This window comes from Branchiostoma floridae, chromosome 4, assembly GCF_000003815.2.
Source record: "Branchiostoma floridae strain S238N-H82 chromosome 4, Bfl_VNyyK, whole genome shotgun sequence".
NCBI classification, from domain to species: Eukaryota; Metazoa; Chordata; class Leptocardii; order Amphioxiformes; family Branchiostomatidae; genus Branchiostoma; species Branchiostoma floridae.
Window position 1 is genome coordinate 9,893,671 of NC_049982.1, and position 17,920 is coordinate 9,911,590.

The 17,920-nt window shown below is 43.0% G+C and overlaps 3 protein-coding genes across 3 annotated transcripts in view; all 3 read right to left on the bottom strand.

The window, feature by feature from the left end:
• Nucleotides 1-8,716, bottom strand: part of LOC118413554 — an 11,146-nt gene extending 2,430 nt beyond the window's left edge. Inside the window, exons 1-12 of the mRNA XM_035817080.1 lie at nt 8,383-8,716; nt 5,775-5,934; nt 5,361-5,434; nt 4,936-5,036; nt 4,344-4,483; nt 3,818-3,943; nt 3,184-3,306; nt 2,645-2,736; nt 2,231-2,303; nt 1,705-1,799; nt 965-1,247; nt 434-646 (exon numbers count right to left, since the gene is read on the bottom strand). Coding sequence (XP_035672973.1) covers nt 434-646; nt 965-1,247; nt 1,705-1,799; nt 2,231-2,303; nt 2,645-2,736; nt 3,184-3,306; nt 3,818-3,943; nt 4,344-4,483; nt 4,936-5,036; nt 5,361-5,434; nt 5,775-5,931 — 1,477 coding nt within the window. The 5' untranslated portion in view covers nt 5,932-5,934; nt 8,383-8,716. The remainder of the gene's footprint in view (nt 1-433; nt 647-964; nt 1,248-1,704; nt 1,800-2,230; nt 2,304-2,644; nt 2,737-3,183; nt 3,307-3,817; nt 3,944-4,343; nt 4,484-4,935; nt 5,037-5,360; nt 5,435-5,774; nt 5,935-8,382) is intronic.
• Nucleotides 8,717-9,689: 973 nt separating this feature from the next.
• Nucleotides 9,690-15,520, bottom strand: LOC118414904. Its single transcript, XM_035819200.1, has 9 exons — nt 14,391-15,520; nt 13,789-13,952; nt 13,215-13,381; nt 12,379-12,938; nt 12,106-12,253; nt 11,649-11,807; nt 11,294-11,392; nt 10,817-10,914; nt 9,690-10,431 (listed from the first exon to the last, which is right to left on the bottom strand). The coding sequence occupies exons 1-9, from the start codon at nt 14,811-14,813 to the stop codon at nt 10,345-10,347; spliced, it is 1,905 nt and encodes a 634-aa protein (XP_035675093.1). The 5' UTR covers nt 14,814-15,520; the 3' UTR covers nt 9,690-10,344.
• A 30-nt stretch (nt 15,521-15,550) lies between these two features.
• LOC118414905 (polycystic kidney disease 2-like 1 protein) lies at nt 15,551-17,750 on the bottom strand. Its single transcript, XM_035819201.1, has 3 exons — nt 17,508-17,750; nt 17,236-17,338; nt 15,551-17,022 (listed from the first exon to the last, which is right to left on the bottom strand). Exons 1-3 carry the CDS (start codon nt 17,670-17,672, stop codon nt 15,998-16,000), a joined length of 1,293 nt encoding a protein of 430 aa, XP_035675094.1. The 5' UTR covers nt 17,673-17,750; the 3' UTR covers nt 15,551-15,997.
• Nucleotides 17,751-17,920: the final 170 nt, after the last annotated feature.

Genomic DNA, 17,920 nt, shown 5'->3' on the forward strand with positions numbered 1-17,920 from the left:
CTAGGTTACGTTGATGCACTGAGACACGCAAGATAAAAGTTACTCACGCAGCAGGATAGATTTTTCTTTAACGTTTTTCAATACCCCCATCTACAAAAAGAAGGTATCAAAATGTTTAAGTTGGGTCTATCTCGTCGGCTTATGCTCTGTTCATTTTGATGGCTGCTTCAAACTAACTCAAACTCAGGGAAGCACGGCACATACACGTCACGTACATTAACGTTAGCCATCATGACTTTACTCAGCTGAGTATCGTTGCGGTCACCCTACCCTAACTATGGGACATATAACACAGGACTGCGTATTGGGTCCCAACATCTCCAGCCGAGACATGCTAGACGCGAACGAGAGGGCATTGGCTGCAGTACTGGCACGGAACGATATGATGATGATCATGAATTTATTAAGGGATTTTAAAGGTTTCGTGACCCACCGTGGAGCTTCTTCCTGAACCTGGCCGTGATGACACCGTTCTCCTCCCTGGCGATGGCGGCGGTGAGGCTGTCCCCTCCGCCGCTGCCGTACCACCTGTCCCGGCGGGGCGTGGAGCGGTCCCGCGTGTAGCAGTCATCCACCCGGTACAGGTCCCCGCGGGTCACCACGATCACCATGTCCGTACAGTCCATGGCGTGGAGGGAACCGCCGCCTGTAGATCATGTAGGGAAAATGTGTTGGTGGTGTGAATTGCTTGACATGTTTTAAAAGTGTCTGACATGCATCATGTAGACATTGCGCACAGTTAAACAATACAATCGCATTCACAATATAAATCAATTTTCAAAAAAGAAAGCATGGATTTATTTCAGGATCGAATATCTTGTGCATAAAATCTGAACAGTTCCTTTCCTTACTATTATCTGGCCCTTTACTTGATTTCTGAAGGTGTAGATAAAACACAACATACGGAAGCAGAAAAATCTGCAGAGCTTAACAAGTACTTTACAAGTTTACAAGAACGGTATACCGGTACCGCTTTCCGGCTCTCCCTCCGGTTCTGCTTCAGCAGTGCCTTCCGGTTCACTTTCCGGTTCCGCCGTGCCTTCCGGTTCCGCTGTGCCTTCCGGTTCCGCCGTTCCTTCCGGTTCCGCCGTGCCTTCCGGTTCCGCTGTACCCTCCGGTTCGCTTTCCGGTTCACTTTCCGGCTCAGGCGTTACGCACTGGTCCGGAACGATGGACTCAGCCTCGGGTTCCGGCTCGGACGTAGCCTGCCGAGTGTACCGCCGAATACTGCGTGCAGACCGCTGGCTCTGTCGTGAGGAAATAACAATGTTGGTTGAATGAATGATGTGTTTGAAGTGCTACTAGCTGAGAGAATAACATATTGACAAAAAGAAAGGATGAAGACTGTACAAGTCAAATGGCGAAGTGAAATGATATAATAATCTCATGTGTCTGCTATTGACACTATTGACTGATCTAGTTAAAAAGTAATACTACGGTCACAACTGCGCCAGTGTGCGTTGGGGGTGTAGCCCCAACCAGATTCTGACGATTATGTCATTTAACCAGGTTCCGTGTTGATTTTAACTCCAAATTAAAAGAAATCCGGGGCTCGAACGTGCCCAAATATAGCCAGATTGCCACGCAGGGGGCACGTTTGAAATTACATAACAGCAGCCATTATACGTGCCCCCTTTTCTACTTCTGACGGAAGCATTACGGGGCTATCAAGAGTCGATATCCCATAAGGGAATCAATAGTTACAGTCACGAAAGGCTCCTCTTCCTCCTCCCTCGCCGGTTTGACACCCTCATATCCAGCGTAGTTCACCGGGAAATCCCGACATGTGGAGGTTAGACCTATAGGACAACAGCGAGCAGGAGGGGAGTGAAGTGACATCATGATAAAATGTATTATGGGCGTCAGGTAATCCGTTTGTTCTAATAGTGGTAAAGAGTAATACACTTATTAGTATGACGGGAAACCGTTCAGTACCAAGGACAGAGACAACGACGAGAGGTCAGATTCCAGTCGCGCTGAGTTGCTCAAAGGAGCCTGGTGGTACCGCAGTTGCCACAGCTCCAGCCTGAACTTGTACTTGGATACTCATGACGGCATCTACGACGATGTCTGGTACCGATGGAAGGACCCCCACTACTCCTTAAAGCGCAAGGAGATGGAAATCCGACAATGTACATAATTTTACACGTTTTGTTGTGGAAACCACCATTGTCATTCTACATTGCACTACGTTTGAGAGCATAAATAATAGAACGATTATAGGACGTACCTGAGGGTCTCCACCCTACCGCTACCCAGCCCATTCCCTCCGTCTGCAGCATCACTTCTATCTCACCGGAGCTCTGAAAACGGCGTGCGGACCAGGGGTGGTTATTGTAGGCGAAACTGCCAAGGCGTTTGTCACATACATTCTAAGAACTCTCAATACAGAACAAGTCGATTGGGGTGAATTTGTTGTAAGAATGTGAAATATATGAATGGGTAAGACTTCAACATTTGAAGGCATCCTATTGTCCTAGTGTGAATAGTGTCGAAAGGGCTGTTATACCGGCTATAAAGATACAGAATCATGAAATAAAGGCCTGTCCTAGGTTTTTAATCTGCAGTAATATGTATGAATATGATTCATCTTGTACAGAATAAAGGTGATTTTAAACCCCATAACAGATACGGTAAGTAGTACCTGCATAATCTTCCAATAAAGGTCAAACCCGTCCGTCAGCTCCCTGTGGAAGTAGTCGCTGGTGTCCATGTCAGTGGTTGTGATGTCAGAGCCTGTTATGGAATCGATGATACGGAAACGAATAATGACTTAGGGTAGAATTTGCTCGGAACTGCTGCTCGGAACTGCTATCGTGCCGAAGACAGTCCATTGATAAGAAACCTACGATCTCATATCTTTGGGAAATGTTTAGAGTTTGTGTGATTTTTTATTCATTATTGTGAATTTGTCACTAATTCTAATCCATTTCCCAGCCTTCCTGTGAGACATTGGACCCGGAAAAATCTGCTGCACCAACTTTCAACCGGACCAAAGAAGCCCCCAATCTTGATTATTTCCAGTTACACAATTTTCGTACTTACATCCTGCCACCTTGCTTAGACTCAAACCAGCGGGAAACCTTAAACACACACCAAGGCAAAAAACAAACAAACAAATAAACAAACAAACAAACGAATAGAAAACAATATCTCCGTTTTAACGAAAGTACTGAGACTTACTTGAAGAACACGTCTCTCCGAACCAGCCGGCCTCACAGAAACATCGGTTCATGGGGTAGTTCGTCATCGACACTTTCACACACACGGCATGGTCACCGCAGTCAGCGTCCGTCTCACAACCGTCTGACAAATAGCAAATCTAGTTATTGACTTGGTCCGTGAAGTAATGTTATGATTATGTGGACAGCGTCAGTTAAGCACACAAGGATTACGAAGGGGCCCCTCAGATACTGTTACAACTTGGACCTTTATTACAACATGGCCGCTCGGTGGAGCAAAATGAAACACTCAAAGAACTCGTGACCTAATTAACACACTGAGGTACACCGAGGTGGCGCAGCGTCTATACTAGGTTATTAGGCTAGTATGTTGGACAAAAGTAATAAGGCACCTCGACAGCTGGCAATATATGACATATTCCACGATAGCTACAGCATGTACATGTGTGTATATTTGCCCTTAGGAAAAGACCTTGTGTCGGTAAATCATCGTTGCTGTTCTGTATGTCACCGAGTGCGTGGGTAGAATATCTTTCTTATAGCGTCAAGCGGCAAATCCCTGTTAATTCCTTACCCTTAAATCAAGAAGCTAGTTTCCTCAAGAGACTGTCGGCAAATAGAAGTTAGTGTCCTACCTCTGAACTGACACCTGTCTCCCGTGTACAGGTGATCGCAGGTGCAGGTGGAGCCGTCGTCGCTACAGGTGCCGTGTCCTGAACACCTGGCAGCGTTGCACTTGTCTCCGTCAAATATGGTAGCAGCTGGGGAAGGGCATTTAACGCTAGTTTACCTTTATTCGCGGGGTAACCTATGTCTGTTGTCTAAAAAAGGGCATTTGGGAAAATAAAGTCCATGGATGGTGGTTTGAAGCTGCAATATTAAACGTGATTTTTCAAAATGTTGCAGCTTGAAAAACCACCGTCGTCGGCATCGTATCCCTTAATACCCTGTTTCTGTAGCAATCAATATAGTTTACCACGCTGATAAAGGTCAGCTAGCGTTAGCAGTTTAAAGCCAGTTTTTCTTCATCACTCCAAACGAGATTATCTTCACCCACCATGCCGATAACCAAAGGAAGCAAATTGACAGCAATTGTTAGACGAGAAATAAAACAAACTAAAGTCGTCTTAAATGGAAAGCTTAAAGTTCCCAGTCGCTTACCGTCATCTACGGTGACGTCAGAGCAGCTGTAGAAGACGTAGTCGTCACCACCGGCAGTTGTCCACTCCGCCGCCTGGCGGGTCAGACGGAGAGTGCAGTTCACGCACTCTGTGCTGATCTGCACGGTATAATTCTGCCTCCTGATCGTGATTGAAAAAAAAATCAGATCTATGTCAAATGATCAATACTAGTATTTGGCAAAATCTATTTGTGCAGTTCAGTATTAGCAAGTCATGGCCCTCTGTAACAGTAGCTGTTATGAAAACATGACCATTTTCCGATGTTGAATATTACATGTTCCTAAAAAGCACTGACCCCAAAAAAGATATTTTAGTATTTCAGCGGACACGTATCAAACTTCCGTCATAGCTTATTCAAATTCTAGATGAGTGACACATGACAATCTCTTGTTCATATATAACATGTTTTCAACTATCTTGCTGTATGTATTGCTAGAAATTGTCTACCGGACCGAGTGCGTTTTACTGGAGTATATTTGCAGGACGTCTTTTGTAAGTGCCTTATCACGTGATTCACCTGAAAATGTAAACCCTATATAATACAATTGCAGATATATTTGTGTGAGACTCACGTAGCGTCGTCGGCCCCCGTGTAACCATTCCCGTCGTCAGGAGTGAGCAGGGTGGGGCTCTGGTCATCCTCGCTCGTCAGAAGTTCGATTTTGAACCCGCCCTTTTGGAAAGCGCAATTTAGCGGATTACTTACACACAACAAACAATCACGCCCTGAAAAAAAGCCATCACAAAAGTTGTATATCTATCTATTCACTTGTTTGTAATGTTTGGCTGTAAACGACATACAGACAGTTCTGCCCAACTAGCCGGTGTCTATCACAACGGGCTATAGCTATGAGTAGCACACTGCGGTCTTCTAAAACATTGCTATGTTACAACAACATTGTAAGTACTTTAGAAGACGACAAAACAGTTTTACATCAGCGGTTCTGTATATGGATGGTTAGTGCACGGTTGGGAAGAAACAATTTGTGTGACTCACGGTGTGAACGTAGGCTTCGTGCCACTCCACAACTACATCCGTGTTCAGTGGCAAGTATGTGATCTCCGGCGGATCTGTAAAGTTAATAGTTAAAGTAAATGTCGTAAATTTCCCTATTACACATACTAGCAGTGATGCATGTGGATTACCAGAAATTACAGCATCTGATATACGATCAAATATGATTTATAAGATTGGTACATCGTTGGCTCAATGTTGATTCTGCAGTCCATGATAGAAGACCTGAGATTACTTCAGGAAACAGGTGTCCACTTGAACAATACAATAGCATTGGCAAATCAAGAGGATAACACAACCACCGTCAAAATGTCCTGTAAAGTCATCCCCTCACCCACTAATGGACTTATTTTCTGTGATACATTACAAAGGTGAAAATATTTTTCACCCGCTCACCTGAAGAGGCCATGCCGCATGGACCCTGGCTCCCGTGCACGTTGTCGAGAAAGTCGAAGTCGAACCAGCGCGCGGGCGGGAAGGTTAGCCGGACGTGCCCGTGAGCGGTGACGACAAGCCATGCCAGCACTACCAACGTCCTCACTGCTGCCGCCATGGTCTTGTGATGTGGAGAAGGAGTATGTAAAATCATGATACGTAACGTTACAACTTCCCTATGCACTATGTGGTCTCAGACATATGAAACGTGTGTATCATTGGTTGAAACGACAACCATGCAACGGATATTAGAACTTTTTAACAAGGAGGTTCCTGGCAATATCCATGCTTAGAGTATTCATTCTTGGATAACGTCCTTGGGCAGAACTAAGAGTGGTACGTATTTTATTTGATAAGTCGCTTGCTGACAGGGAAGACGCTCCTTGGCTCAGCTCTGACTTTCTACAAACAAACAGCTTCTTTCGAGTATGAAATATGATATGGGTGACCCAATCCGAGCAAAACCTATCTTCACTGTTTATCTACATTTCTATTTTCATGCCTTTCCTGTATATTTATCCCCTCCCCCGCGATTACATGTGAATTCTATATCAGTCCCACAAACAAAGTGACAAGACCATTCGACTCTCTGACTATCTATTACCCAACTGTTGTTGTAAAACATTGTATATTTAGGACCTTTACCCCATCGAAGATTCTATCCCACACACGTTGGCCTTTCGCACGCCCCGTCAATTAGTGAAACGTGTAGAGTTCCATTTTAGATTGTGCGGCGTCTTTTATTTGCTGAGAGAGGAGCCTTTTTGTTTTGCAAAGATGCTGACGTTTAGAGATGTTTATCTGCCCACTTGAGGAGCAGGTGGCGCCTATTTGCATACCTGGGAGTTGACTGACAGTTTTCTTTGTTCTCTGCTGGTGTCCCCTTAAGTTTGTGATTGTAAGTGTCTCGTAGAGGAGGGTATCGGGTTAAGGCTGGCCGTGCTGTTTTTCAAGGTCAGGTCATGTTATTGTGTAGAATTTCTCCAAAATTGGCAACTGATGAAAGAAAGTGACAATCATGAACTCAACGCAGCGTCTCCTGAGTTTTTGAAGTGAATAATGATTTCAAAGCGGGCTTTTGGGTCTTCTTCCTTGTTGTCAACTGTATTAAAACCCGTATAATATGCATCAACTCTTGGCCCACAAGACGTTCGGAAATAGAGATGTTATCGCAAGTTGTGACTCAGCAATTTGGACAAGTCAGGGTGTCTGGTTGTTGAGGTGAGCTGTCAATCATGTCACAGGAGACTAGTAAAGTGTCTGCCAAACATGTCTCATTCAAAAAAAAATTGGCCTTTGAGCTTTAGCCAAAGAATCCATGCTTAAATAATCTTCAAAAATGGACGACCATCAATTCATGACGACGAAAATACTGAATTTCAAGCTGTGTTTGAACAAAAAAGTCTTATCATTGCTCAACAGTTGTTTTGAATACGTGGGTTGGAATGTCCGTGTTTGATAGCTCTCTTCGTGATGGTTTTCAGGCATGCATAACTTCACAATTTTAAGGTTAAAAAAGTTAAAAAAGAAACTTTAAAGTCTCATGCCCAAACCAGCTTAGGATATCATGAAGTGTAATCAGCTGTTCGCCTGTTATCAGAGACTTATGCATGAAGAAAACAATTTATTCGAAAATTTCGTGGATTGTATTTCATTGCACATGACGTCTGGCACAGAAACGACAAACAAAATGGTGGCAAGCAAGTTAAAAATTTAACATTTCTTGATGTTAGGAAAGTAAACGTTCACTTTATTTTTCTTCGATTGTAGTTCTTACATTGATACACCAAACGTGTAGTTGAATCGGTATTTTACGAAAACAAAGTCATTTGCGTGATCAGTAAGAGGATAAGAATTCCCTGTGCTGGATCAGGGGCTTCCAATTGCGTCATACCTTAGCGGCTAATGCACAAGTACGGATGAATTAAGTCGTTTCCGGTCGCCTGTAAATAACGGTGATCATGTATTTGCACGATAGAAACATATGGGTGTAATGTGTGGTCACGAAACTTACAATCTCCAAGGAAATGGACTTGGATCATTTTATTAACATTGCCGTCCTATTGTGGATGTTGCATGATGTCTTCACTAGACACTATATCTGCTTATGCGATTATTTGTATATAGCAAGGACAAGTTCAGTGTGTTGAATCACATTTTAAAGGACGGGTTAAGGTTTAGAATCGAAACGGCTCTTAAGTTTTACAATGCCTGCCAATTATAGCTAGACGCATCACTATACTTTACCATAACACGTTACCTTTTATATATATAGATGTGAGTGGATAGGTGCAAGCATTAGCCTAGTTCTGTCAGTAAATTCGGGGACTCTCGACATACAAGTAACGCTGTATCAATAACAAAAGAGGTTGATATTGATTTAGAGGATATTTGTTCCTTTCTCAACGCAGACTACTTTTATTTTCTTTCTTGACAACTAACTAGCCAATTTCTTTTTCGGTAAGTTTTCAAATTGCACAGATATATAATCGAACGTCACCATACAGCAAAGACAACCTACCACAATACTAGAGAAAAGCAGAAAGGTAAAAGAAAGCCGTTCGCTTACCTGATGATTCTGCCTCCCCTGCTGTGCGTGCCTGACCGTTAACCAGCGTCCGTACTGTGGAACGTGTACGAGCAGAACTGGTACAAAAGAGACGCGACTCCCGCACGGCTGTTTTAACACCACCCAGATCCGTATTAGGGCGGCGCCTTTGATGTTTTTGTAAGGGGAGTGACCCGGAGGGTATGTTGCAAACTTCTCCTGTTTAATCAGTTGCCGAAGTCGTGTCCAATTTGGTGAAAGTGCTAACGACCCCTTTCCACTAGACGGCGATCTCGCTGCGCTCTCACTGCGACCTAAATAGGATATGTGTAACTTTTGCTTTCATACTTGGTATATCATACAAAACGTGAAAGTGTGACTAAGAAAACAACAAACACACAAAGTGTTAACATTTTTTCTATAGAATTCGTTGAGCGATCATTCAAATTTGAGGATCGCAGAGAGAGCGCGGCGAGAGCGCCGTCCTAGTGGAAAGGGGGTATTACGACCCCAGCGTTGGATACAGACCATGCCATTGCCAAAGGAGGTCCTCCAAACTCCTTAATCAAATAGGACTTTATGGCGGCTTCTATCCTAACTCTCCCTTCTCGTCTCTAATTGTTGGTACTATTCTCGACATCTCCCTATTGCAGAGATTTTCGTATACCAAGCTGATAATATGTTACACATGCATCATATTTTCATGATAACTGATTCTCCTTTCTTTTCTTCATTTTACCCAATGTTGTATGGACTTGTCAAACACCTACAATGATCGGAAAAAGGTTCTCCAACTTAAGTGGAATGTTCCAAGATCGATTCAATGGGTCCGACGGTATCTTATAACACCACACAAACACTTCGCACTGACTGTGTAGTCACAACACTTTATTGACTAACACCTACGGAAGGCGACACTTATTTTGATCAGAATGGATGAAAAAGCCTAAAGTGGATATTTTTCTTGGAAAAATGTGGAGTTCACCTCAGGTAATCTGACTCAAAAAGTAGAGCCAAGGTTTGTAGGGACTCAAGGGCTGTCCTCAAGAGGTTAACAAGAGTTTTGTTTTGCCAAAACATATTTTTAGGGATACCGTTGGACAGTAGGCTGTGTTGTCTCAAACATGCCAAAGCAAAGTGGAGCTTTGTCGGGACCCTAGACCTTTTCCTTCAAGGACAAGTCCGTTGTTTTATCAACACATATTTCCGAAATCAAAGGAAAGCTTTGGCTTCGGTAGTTGGCAGTGTCGGTCGTTGGGTAATCTTCGCGACACAACCTCTGCTTGGAGAATAGGTTACGCTCCTTCCCATGTACAAGAATTGTGTTTTCTGCAAGCGGAGCGAACCGGTATGGAAGCAACAGAAAACTAACGAGGATGGCACTTAGGCTAGTTTACCTAATCCCCTCGAGCCTCAACTTCTTGAAAGCTGGAGAAGATATTAATCATTGTAATGATGAAAGATGCCAGGCCAATTACGGATACATGCTTCATATTAGAGTTTCTATTAGTACAGTGTAGTAGTTGTAAACAGCAGAAAAAACAAAACCGTGCAAAGTTGCTATCATCATAACGCCGAGAACTTGTCAACAATTTTGTAATCCTGAAAGTCGTATATTTTCTAACATTGTTTGATAGGTACGGCGGTAATACACTTTCAATACCGACATGACGCAAAGGAGAGAAACGTGAGCTCAAACATTCCAGTATAAGCCACTACAGTATACTTTACATCAATCTAACGCCAAAGAGGCGGTAGTCGTTTCCCTCAGACATAACAGCAAGAACCACGCAACCGCCAATAACATCTTAGCCTGGATGATAGACTCTTTTAAGGGCTTACACAGGACAACTGAGTTAGACCCAGATAAACAAGTACTCCTTGCATTACATCTAGTCCTCATATGCTCTCAACATGTTTATGCAGTATGTATCCTCTGACATGTATGTCGCATCATTATACTCATGACGATACAGTAGTTTACTATCCGTTTACGGAGACCGCAAAAGAGCTATGAGAGTTCGCCATCTTCGTCGTTGCCTTTGACAGCAGCCAAAAAGTCTTTGACCCCTGCAAAACACGAGAAGACAAGCCATGTTATTATTGATTGTCATAGAGCAGCAATTGAAATAGGCAACACTTAGGACAATGATCCACGTTTGCTAGAAAGGGTATTTAGAAAATTTGGTCATCGGTGGATTCCATACCTTGAAATCCTCTTTGTGCAAATTGATTTTCTCTATTTGAACCACATATACCTTCCATCATAATCCTACTATCTTTCTCATCATCTTAGCCGTTTGGTTCTTCATGATCAGTATTGGTGATAATTATGAAGGCACTGTACATACTGGCTGGTTCTTTCTCCAGTTGTGCAAGTCAGTACAATGGTCCAGGAAAAGGAAAAAAGGGACACTGAATATGATGTTACAGACGATGATAGAACGCGCCGCACCTTCACGCTTTTCGGGGTGTCCGCCCGCGGCACAGTTCTAAACACACCGGTCAGCACCAGTTCTTCATTGGTCGCGCTGGAAATCTGTATCTTATTTCCTGTGAGGTACATGTAAGACCAATATCAAACAACAAAGAATTTGTAAGTTAAATATTTGAAACTAGTGAATACAAGTATACGTTCTATTGTTACTGCAAATTTTAAGGGCCAACTCCTAGAGAACATATTAAGACCGGTTTGCTGCAAATCAAAGTTCATTAAAAGTCAATTACTACTAATATCTAGCTGAATGCAAATTGGCTTTGGCAATTGATGTCTCACGTATGGTGTTGTTCAGCCTAGTCTTGAATACAGTCCTATCTTAAGTGAAGCCAATGCTAGTGTCTCCCAACACTAGAGTAAAGTTTAAACTTTTCATGACAAGAAAAGGCCCCCGTGAACAAAAAATTACTAGTTGATATAGCGTTCTTGCCATACCTTCGCTGGTGGTCTCCAGCCCCTTGGCGGTGGTGACAGTGTCTCCGAACACCTGGTACCGAGGTCGCTTGTACCCCACAACTCCGGCCACACACGGCCCTGGAAAAACATCCCAAAGTTTAGAGCAAGAAGGTTGTTTAGAGATATATCGACAAAACCTTGTAGCTTATAAGAAGAGGTGGTATGACAGTATCTGCAAGAAATATCAAGGTCTACATCTACAATGTGCGGAATTAGAAGTAAACTTTATTCATATCGGAGACACACCCTTCAAACTTTGAAGACAGCATTAAGATGCCCTTTTCAATAATCTGAGTCATAACATCGTTGGGTGTTGAGAAAGGCATGTTCAGACCTGTGTTGATGCCGATGCGGAGCTTGATCTTACAGGAGACGTGCACGGGGTCGAACACCTCGGCAGCCGACAGGAAGTGCAGCGCCAGAGACGCGATCTCGCTCACGTGCTGGTCGTCATTCGCCGTCGGTAGTCCGGACACCACTTCGTACGCACCTCCTGGGGTAATAACACGCGTACGTTTCTAAAACAGCAGCTGCAGATGACGATACTATTGACAGAATGTTTGTATATGTATATATTCATAAAGACTAATATATAACTGCCAGTTCTACCACGTTGTTGCATAACCCCAAATAGGTCTTCGAATGAACCACATGGTAACTGGACACGTTTCGGTACGGTCACATTTATTTATTTGTCGTAAGCCGTCGCAAGATTTCGATGTTGCAGAATTTTTAACCAGGCTGTTACAGTAAAAAGTTTGATAGAGATTATTTCTGGTTATAGATCTGACCTGAGCCGTCCAGTTTGGTGGCGTCATACTGATCAATGACGGAGTCGAAGGTGTGGTAGAGACGGTTCAACAGGTCAATCAGCTGGCTGGACGACAGCGAGGCCGAAATGCGGGAGAATCCGACGATGTCCGAGAACATGATCGTTGCCTGAAAAGCATCCATATCTTTCTTCAGATCACATAAAATTAAGATATTCGAAAGGAAAATAATGGTTATTTCCAACATGGGATCAAAATATATCTAGACGTAACACAAGACTGAAGTACACTTACCGTGTCAAAGTGTTTAGGCGGCACGGCTTTGTTTTTCGTCATGTCCTGTGCAATGGATTTCGGGAAGATCTGACACAAGAGTTGTTCCGCCTTCTGTCGTTCTTCGTTGAGCTCCTCTGTCTGTTCGTTGAGGCGGGAAGCGAAGGACTGCGTGTCGTTCGCCATCCTGTAGATTCCGGATGTGATCAAGAGACTGAAAACTAACACCAGCACCAGCACTACGATGTCGATGGTAACTTCGGTACTGCTCTTCAGCACTTCGTAGTCTGAAATGTTGATAATTTTTTCTGCGATGTGTTTTTCCGCTGTACGGAAGATGCTGATGTAGGTAGTCATGTTGTCGAACCAATTTAAACCTTCCTCAACATCAGGTACGGTTTTCTTGTTCTGAAGTATCTTCTCGCGCATTCGAATGATGTTATGTTGGAGCGTTGTATTTTTGAAAAGTCTGTCAAAGCTAGAGACGATTTCTGGATAGTACCAACGTGCCGCATCCAGGTAAGACTGCCCTTTGAATCTGGCCTCATAGTACCGCTTTTCGTCTTCACTGGATAGCCCTCCTTTGACCAGGAAAGAGAGGGATTTTTACAAGGTAATTCATCCTTGAAATTTCACAAACGACATTCATTTGCATCATCATCATCATTAATTAAGAAAAGTTCTGTGTCAGACACATCGTCGATTGATGTATATAATGATCTAGATTTCTTAAGTCACAGTCGGTTATGATAAGACACATATGAGAATAGAACTCTCAGACATGAAAGTACACAGAATTTGCTTGTGTAACCCAGATTATCATAACTGCAGGACCATGAATGAGTAACGCTTAATACCTTTAGCAAAGTAGACGCTCCCCACCGCCCTCTCCAGCCCGACATAGTCTTTACTGGTCAGCAACATGTGGTAGGCCACGCCTGTCGTCCACAGCATGCTCGTGTCACCCTCTCGTACCAGGTCTCCAACGTGCGACAGGAAAAACACGTTGATGTTTGTGTAGAATCTGTGGAATATTGTAACATACATCGCTTTATTTTCTTGTACAGAGGTTTTGTTTTCAGTGTGTCTAGATCTCAGTATTATTTGAATGGAAGAGAGTGATGTTATCATGTATGTGAGAGGAAAGATTGCATAACCAAGAGACTGGCAGGACTTGGAGGTCAAACTGTTGTTTTAACAAGCTGGCAGGAAGTGATTCCATATGGTAAGTCATGCTCACCGTAGAATGACAGGAAGTGATCAAAGAATACATGTTAAGTTGATCAAAACCTCGACTCTATTTGCATAATTAATGATCTACAATTTTTTGTATTTCACGGATGCGTAAGATCTTCGCTATTCTCTTGTTTTCCTATGGTAATCAGTATATTGATTTTTTTTTATTTGCAAAATACATTTAAGTGATCTCACTCTAGTTGCTGGCCGAATGTCGTCTGATTCGCCAGGAGGACCTTCCTGTTGTCCCGGATGTAGTTCTGTAGGTTTTCTCGACTGTGAAATTGAGACGGTTCGTCACGTGACACCTTCGGCCACTTCTTGAGAGCATTCAGTGCCTCGTCCGTCTCCCCGTACATCTGTTAAGAATGAGTGAAGATGTGGAATAGCGTGAATCAATCAAAATCTAATGATTGCGATTCTAAAAACATACAGCAACGAACATTTATTTGTGTTTATCGGTGTTGGCTTCCGTGATAACTTATGCTGAGCTCGTCACATTACCTATGAAAATAATTCAGCCACAAATCGCTGAATGAAAAACCAGCCAGCAATGAAGTGTTCCTTGCCAGTCGGTGTCTGTTCACTATAAATCTGTACTCATGTGCACCCACAAATAGGTTAGAGTTTTACGTCAAATACATATCGTACCATTCCTCTGACCACAATTCATACAATTGTCAGCCATCACTAGTTCTGACACTGTGTTTCAGACAAGCTAACACCACATCTTATAAAAAAATGTAAATAGCAAATTTGCATTTGCCATGGCGTTAGCAAGAGTGCAACATGCTTACCTTGATGAGTCGCTCGTGCACCGTTGAGTCGCCGCCGGAGCTCAGGTACAATGCAGTAGTGCCCCTCTCCACCGCCACCTTCACAGCGATCAGCCCCTTTTGGGTACTCAGGGCGATCTCATCAGACACCTTCTCACCAAGTTCCTTTTCCGTCTGCGCTTCATGGAGATAGACGCTGTTCTGGATCTCCATCCCCAAGATTAGGACTGCTACAAGCCCGAGGATCCGCAAGATCTTTAATCTTTTGGATTTATCGGAAATCGCCTCGACGTCGCTGGGTTCTGCGTTTTTAATGTTTAAAGCGTCTTTTACTCGTGAGGTACTCCAGACCTTATTGGTGCCTTTCCCCGCCATAGTGAAGACTGTTTGTGCCCATCTGATGTTCTGCTCAACACTTATATATATACTTTTCCCCGAAGACATCTGTCACGAAGTAACGTTAATGGATTGCTCTTGAATTACGGCTTCCTCTCCGTAGCGTGTGACAGACTCTTGGCTTCTAATACTTCAATCAGGCTGTGAGCACCTGGCGCTCTATCAAACCTTTAAGTGTGATTATCTTATACATAACAAGTCCTTGAAAAATCCACAAAGAATCCTTGTAAATCTTTTTATCCGTATCTACCCAATCATCAAGGAAAACTACAGTTCCTGAACGTGGTTCAAGTCGTACACAACAAGGTGGTATATATAAGTATTGATGCATTCGGCAGATCAGAATGGGTCATGTAACTACTAATTAATTTCTTACGGTCTTTTGAAAAGGATCTACGGAAAGCTTCTCTTAACATATTAATAATACATATGTATGATTTACACCATCGGATTTCTGATTGAATGCAAAGAGTGACATCTTACCCTAAATGACGCACGTGAAGTCACAGGAGACACCGGCAGTTGTTTGAGAAGGACCTGCGTGCGGATTGATTAGAGCCACGCACAACACGCCATATATGAGAGAGTATTTCATGATGCACTTGCAGTACATCACAACAAAGACTATTAAATGTGTGACAGAACCTACGACTCACTTTCAGCTGTGCCACTGCCTAGTCTCAATTTTTAAAAACTCATTATGCATACTATGCTCCAGCTGCAATCTATTTTACATGTATTCTATTGATATTTTGATATATTGTATTCTATTGATATTTGTTCAATTTACGTATTGTATTGTACATGTATGTATGTGGTCACGATATCAGCCTGCTGCCTATGTGTCCATATTGTATATATTGTTTATGTCACAATGTTTGAATAAAGTCAAAGTCAAATACAGAACCTACCGTTTGCAAGGCTCTACGACAGTCCTTTCAGCACAGCTGACTTTTGTGCGACACCTCTAGAACTGTCCCAATATTGCCCTGACTTTGTTGCTACAAGTTTACAGTAAAACGATGATCATGGTGACTAGGTCATTGCTATCCGTATAAGACCGTGTCTGAACTGCTGAGCGACTATGTTTTGTCTCCCAAACAAGGCGACATGTTTGCCCCTATCAAGATGCAAGTAGGCTAAAACTAACACTAAAGGTCCTACACAGTTTGAGTACAAGATGAGGCATGTGTATTGAATATATATGATTAGTCGTTCAGATTCAACTCAGTTTACAATCTCGTCTCCGTGGAGGTTTGCTCAGGAGCGTACTCCAAGTAGCGATCTGAGCAAGTAGCACAGTCTCTCGCCTCAACGTCTGATGTTGGCCTGTAATGAAGGAGACGAATTTCATAATTTGACGACCGCTTCTCACTCCTCCGGCCACACACGAGATCAAAGAAGCTCCTGCGTTTGTGAGAAGATTCAATGTGGCGTTTTCCATAAATCCCCTCCTCTGCTTGCTGTTCGCCACCATTTCTGGACAGTGGAGCAATGTTGTTGAGAGTGGAAAAATCACACTTTTCTTCTTCAGTATCTGGCACACCTTGGATGCATTTGCTGTCGTTTGAAGAGTTTCTGGTTTTCAAGAGATTTTCTAAACGTTTGGAAGCAAGATCCGCGATCTTTCGATTCATAGATTTTCCGTTCAACCTTTCTTCACCTTTGACAGAGTGATAGGCCTCATCCAAGATGGCGAGGAACATCAGGATGATGATGAAGTTAAAGAAGAACAGGAAAGCAAACAGCATCGTTGGTCCCAGAATCCAGTGCGCTCCTTCTACTCTGTAGTAGTCAAATGAGCCAAGCATCATTTGTAACATGGTCTGCATCGTGGAGATATATGAACTATATCCTTCTAGGGAATCACCGAGCAAAAGGAACGCCAGCATAGCAAACGAGGAGAAAACGATGGCAAATATGAGCATGAATCCGCACAGGGGCCGTGCCGCCATCTTGGTGACCTTCGCCCCACGTTCCACAAACTTGTTAAAGAGACACAGTTTTAGAAGTTTCAAGGTCGCAAGACAGACCAGACAGCCGAGAACATATGTTTTAATTGTGTACCAGCTGGTGGCCTGGTGGTACTTGCTGTAGGGTTGGGTTGTTTTGTGGTGCGGTCTGTTGAAGTCGACGAGTAAGTATGACGTGTACAGTGTAACCCCGATCTCAGCAAGAGACAGCATGCAAACGCACAGGTCCACAACGTTCCAAAACATCTTGAAGTAGCCTGATCCTAGCAGAAGCACTTTTCTCACTGCAAACACAAATTTTTGATATGATTCAAGATTGAGTTGATAGAAGAAACAAAATAGGCATTGAATATCACTTGGGTGGCAAAGTAGTAATATCAATGAAGTATGTTTAATCTTTGTCTGAAAAGACAAAACGATCGAATTAAGACAATAACGGAAAATCATCTTAATTAAAGAAAATTCGTCGACTCACAGTAACAAGATAGACAACTTACTTTCTTTAAAGAAGTAGTAGAAAGTGATGAGGACGAAGATGATTTGAAACCCAAGGACAATGTAACTCCAAGTCGTTGTGTACAATAGCCTGACCGTTGTTGCCTAGAGAATAATGAAAAGGTTGACTTTGAGTTGATCCTTAGAAAGTTACGGGGGTTTACATCATCATAAGCTGTGGACAGGATGTTTCTGGGCATGTAGATTTTCAGAATATTTTACTGAAATGAAATGCAAGTAACAACAAAATGTCAACTAAAGATTCACACTATACCTTCACACTTGTATCCACTTTTCCCCACGCCGTGAACTCCGCCAACAGCACGACGACGGAGAACAGGTTGCAGTTGGGGTTGTACACGATGAACTCAATAAACACAGCTCGGGTCTTGTGATCGATCCAGCCCGACGCCTCAAGTTCAGATAAGGTCAAGTTCATCTCAGTGACGTCAGTGAGTTCTGACAAGTAGCCACCTCCTTCATAGAAGCCGTGTTTCCCCGGGTGAGGTACCGCTGCTGTGAGACGAGATAAGATTTACAATTCATGTTATGGACGATGAGGAACCCTGATAACATTGAGACATTATTCTGAACATTTGGATCCGTCTTTGTGATGTATCATTTTTTCTAAGTATAAGTGAAGCTTTGATTGTAGGTAAATGTATATGAAATATTTGATCACTCACG

Excerpts from the sequence above, each read along its gene's own strand:
- LOC118414905 (XM_035819201.1), bottom strand. The coding sequence starts at position 17,672 with ATGAACTTGACCTTATCTGAACTTGAGGCGTCGGGCTGGATCGATCAC. Across the intron at positions 17,339-17,507 it reads AAGTGGATACAAGTGTGAAG|GCAACAACGGTCAGGCTATT; the intron begins GTATAGTGTGAA and ends ATTATTCTCTAG. Across the intron at positions 17,023-17,235 it reads CTACTACTTCTTTAAAGAAA|TGAGAAAAGTGCTTCTGCTA; the intron begins GTAAGTTGTCTA and ends TTGTGTTTGCAG.
- LOC118414904 (XM_035819200.1), bottom strand. The coding sequence starts at position 14,813 with ATGTCTTCGGGGAAAAGTATATATATAAGTGTTGAGCAGAACATCAGA. Across the intron at positions 13,953-14,390 it reads TGCACGAGCGACTCATCAAG|ATGTACGGGGAGACGGACGA; the intron begins GTAAGCATGTTG and ends CATTCTTAACAG. Across the intron at positions 12,939-13,214 it reads GAGCGTCTACTTTGCTAAAG|GAGGGCTATCCAGTGAAGAC; the intron begins GTATTAAGCGTT and ends TCCTGGTCAAAG.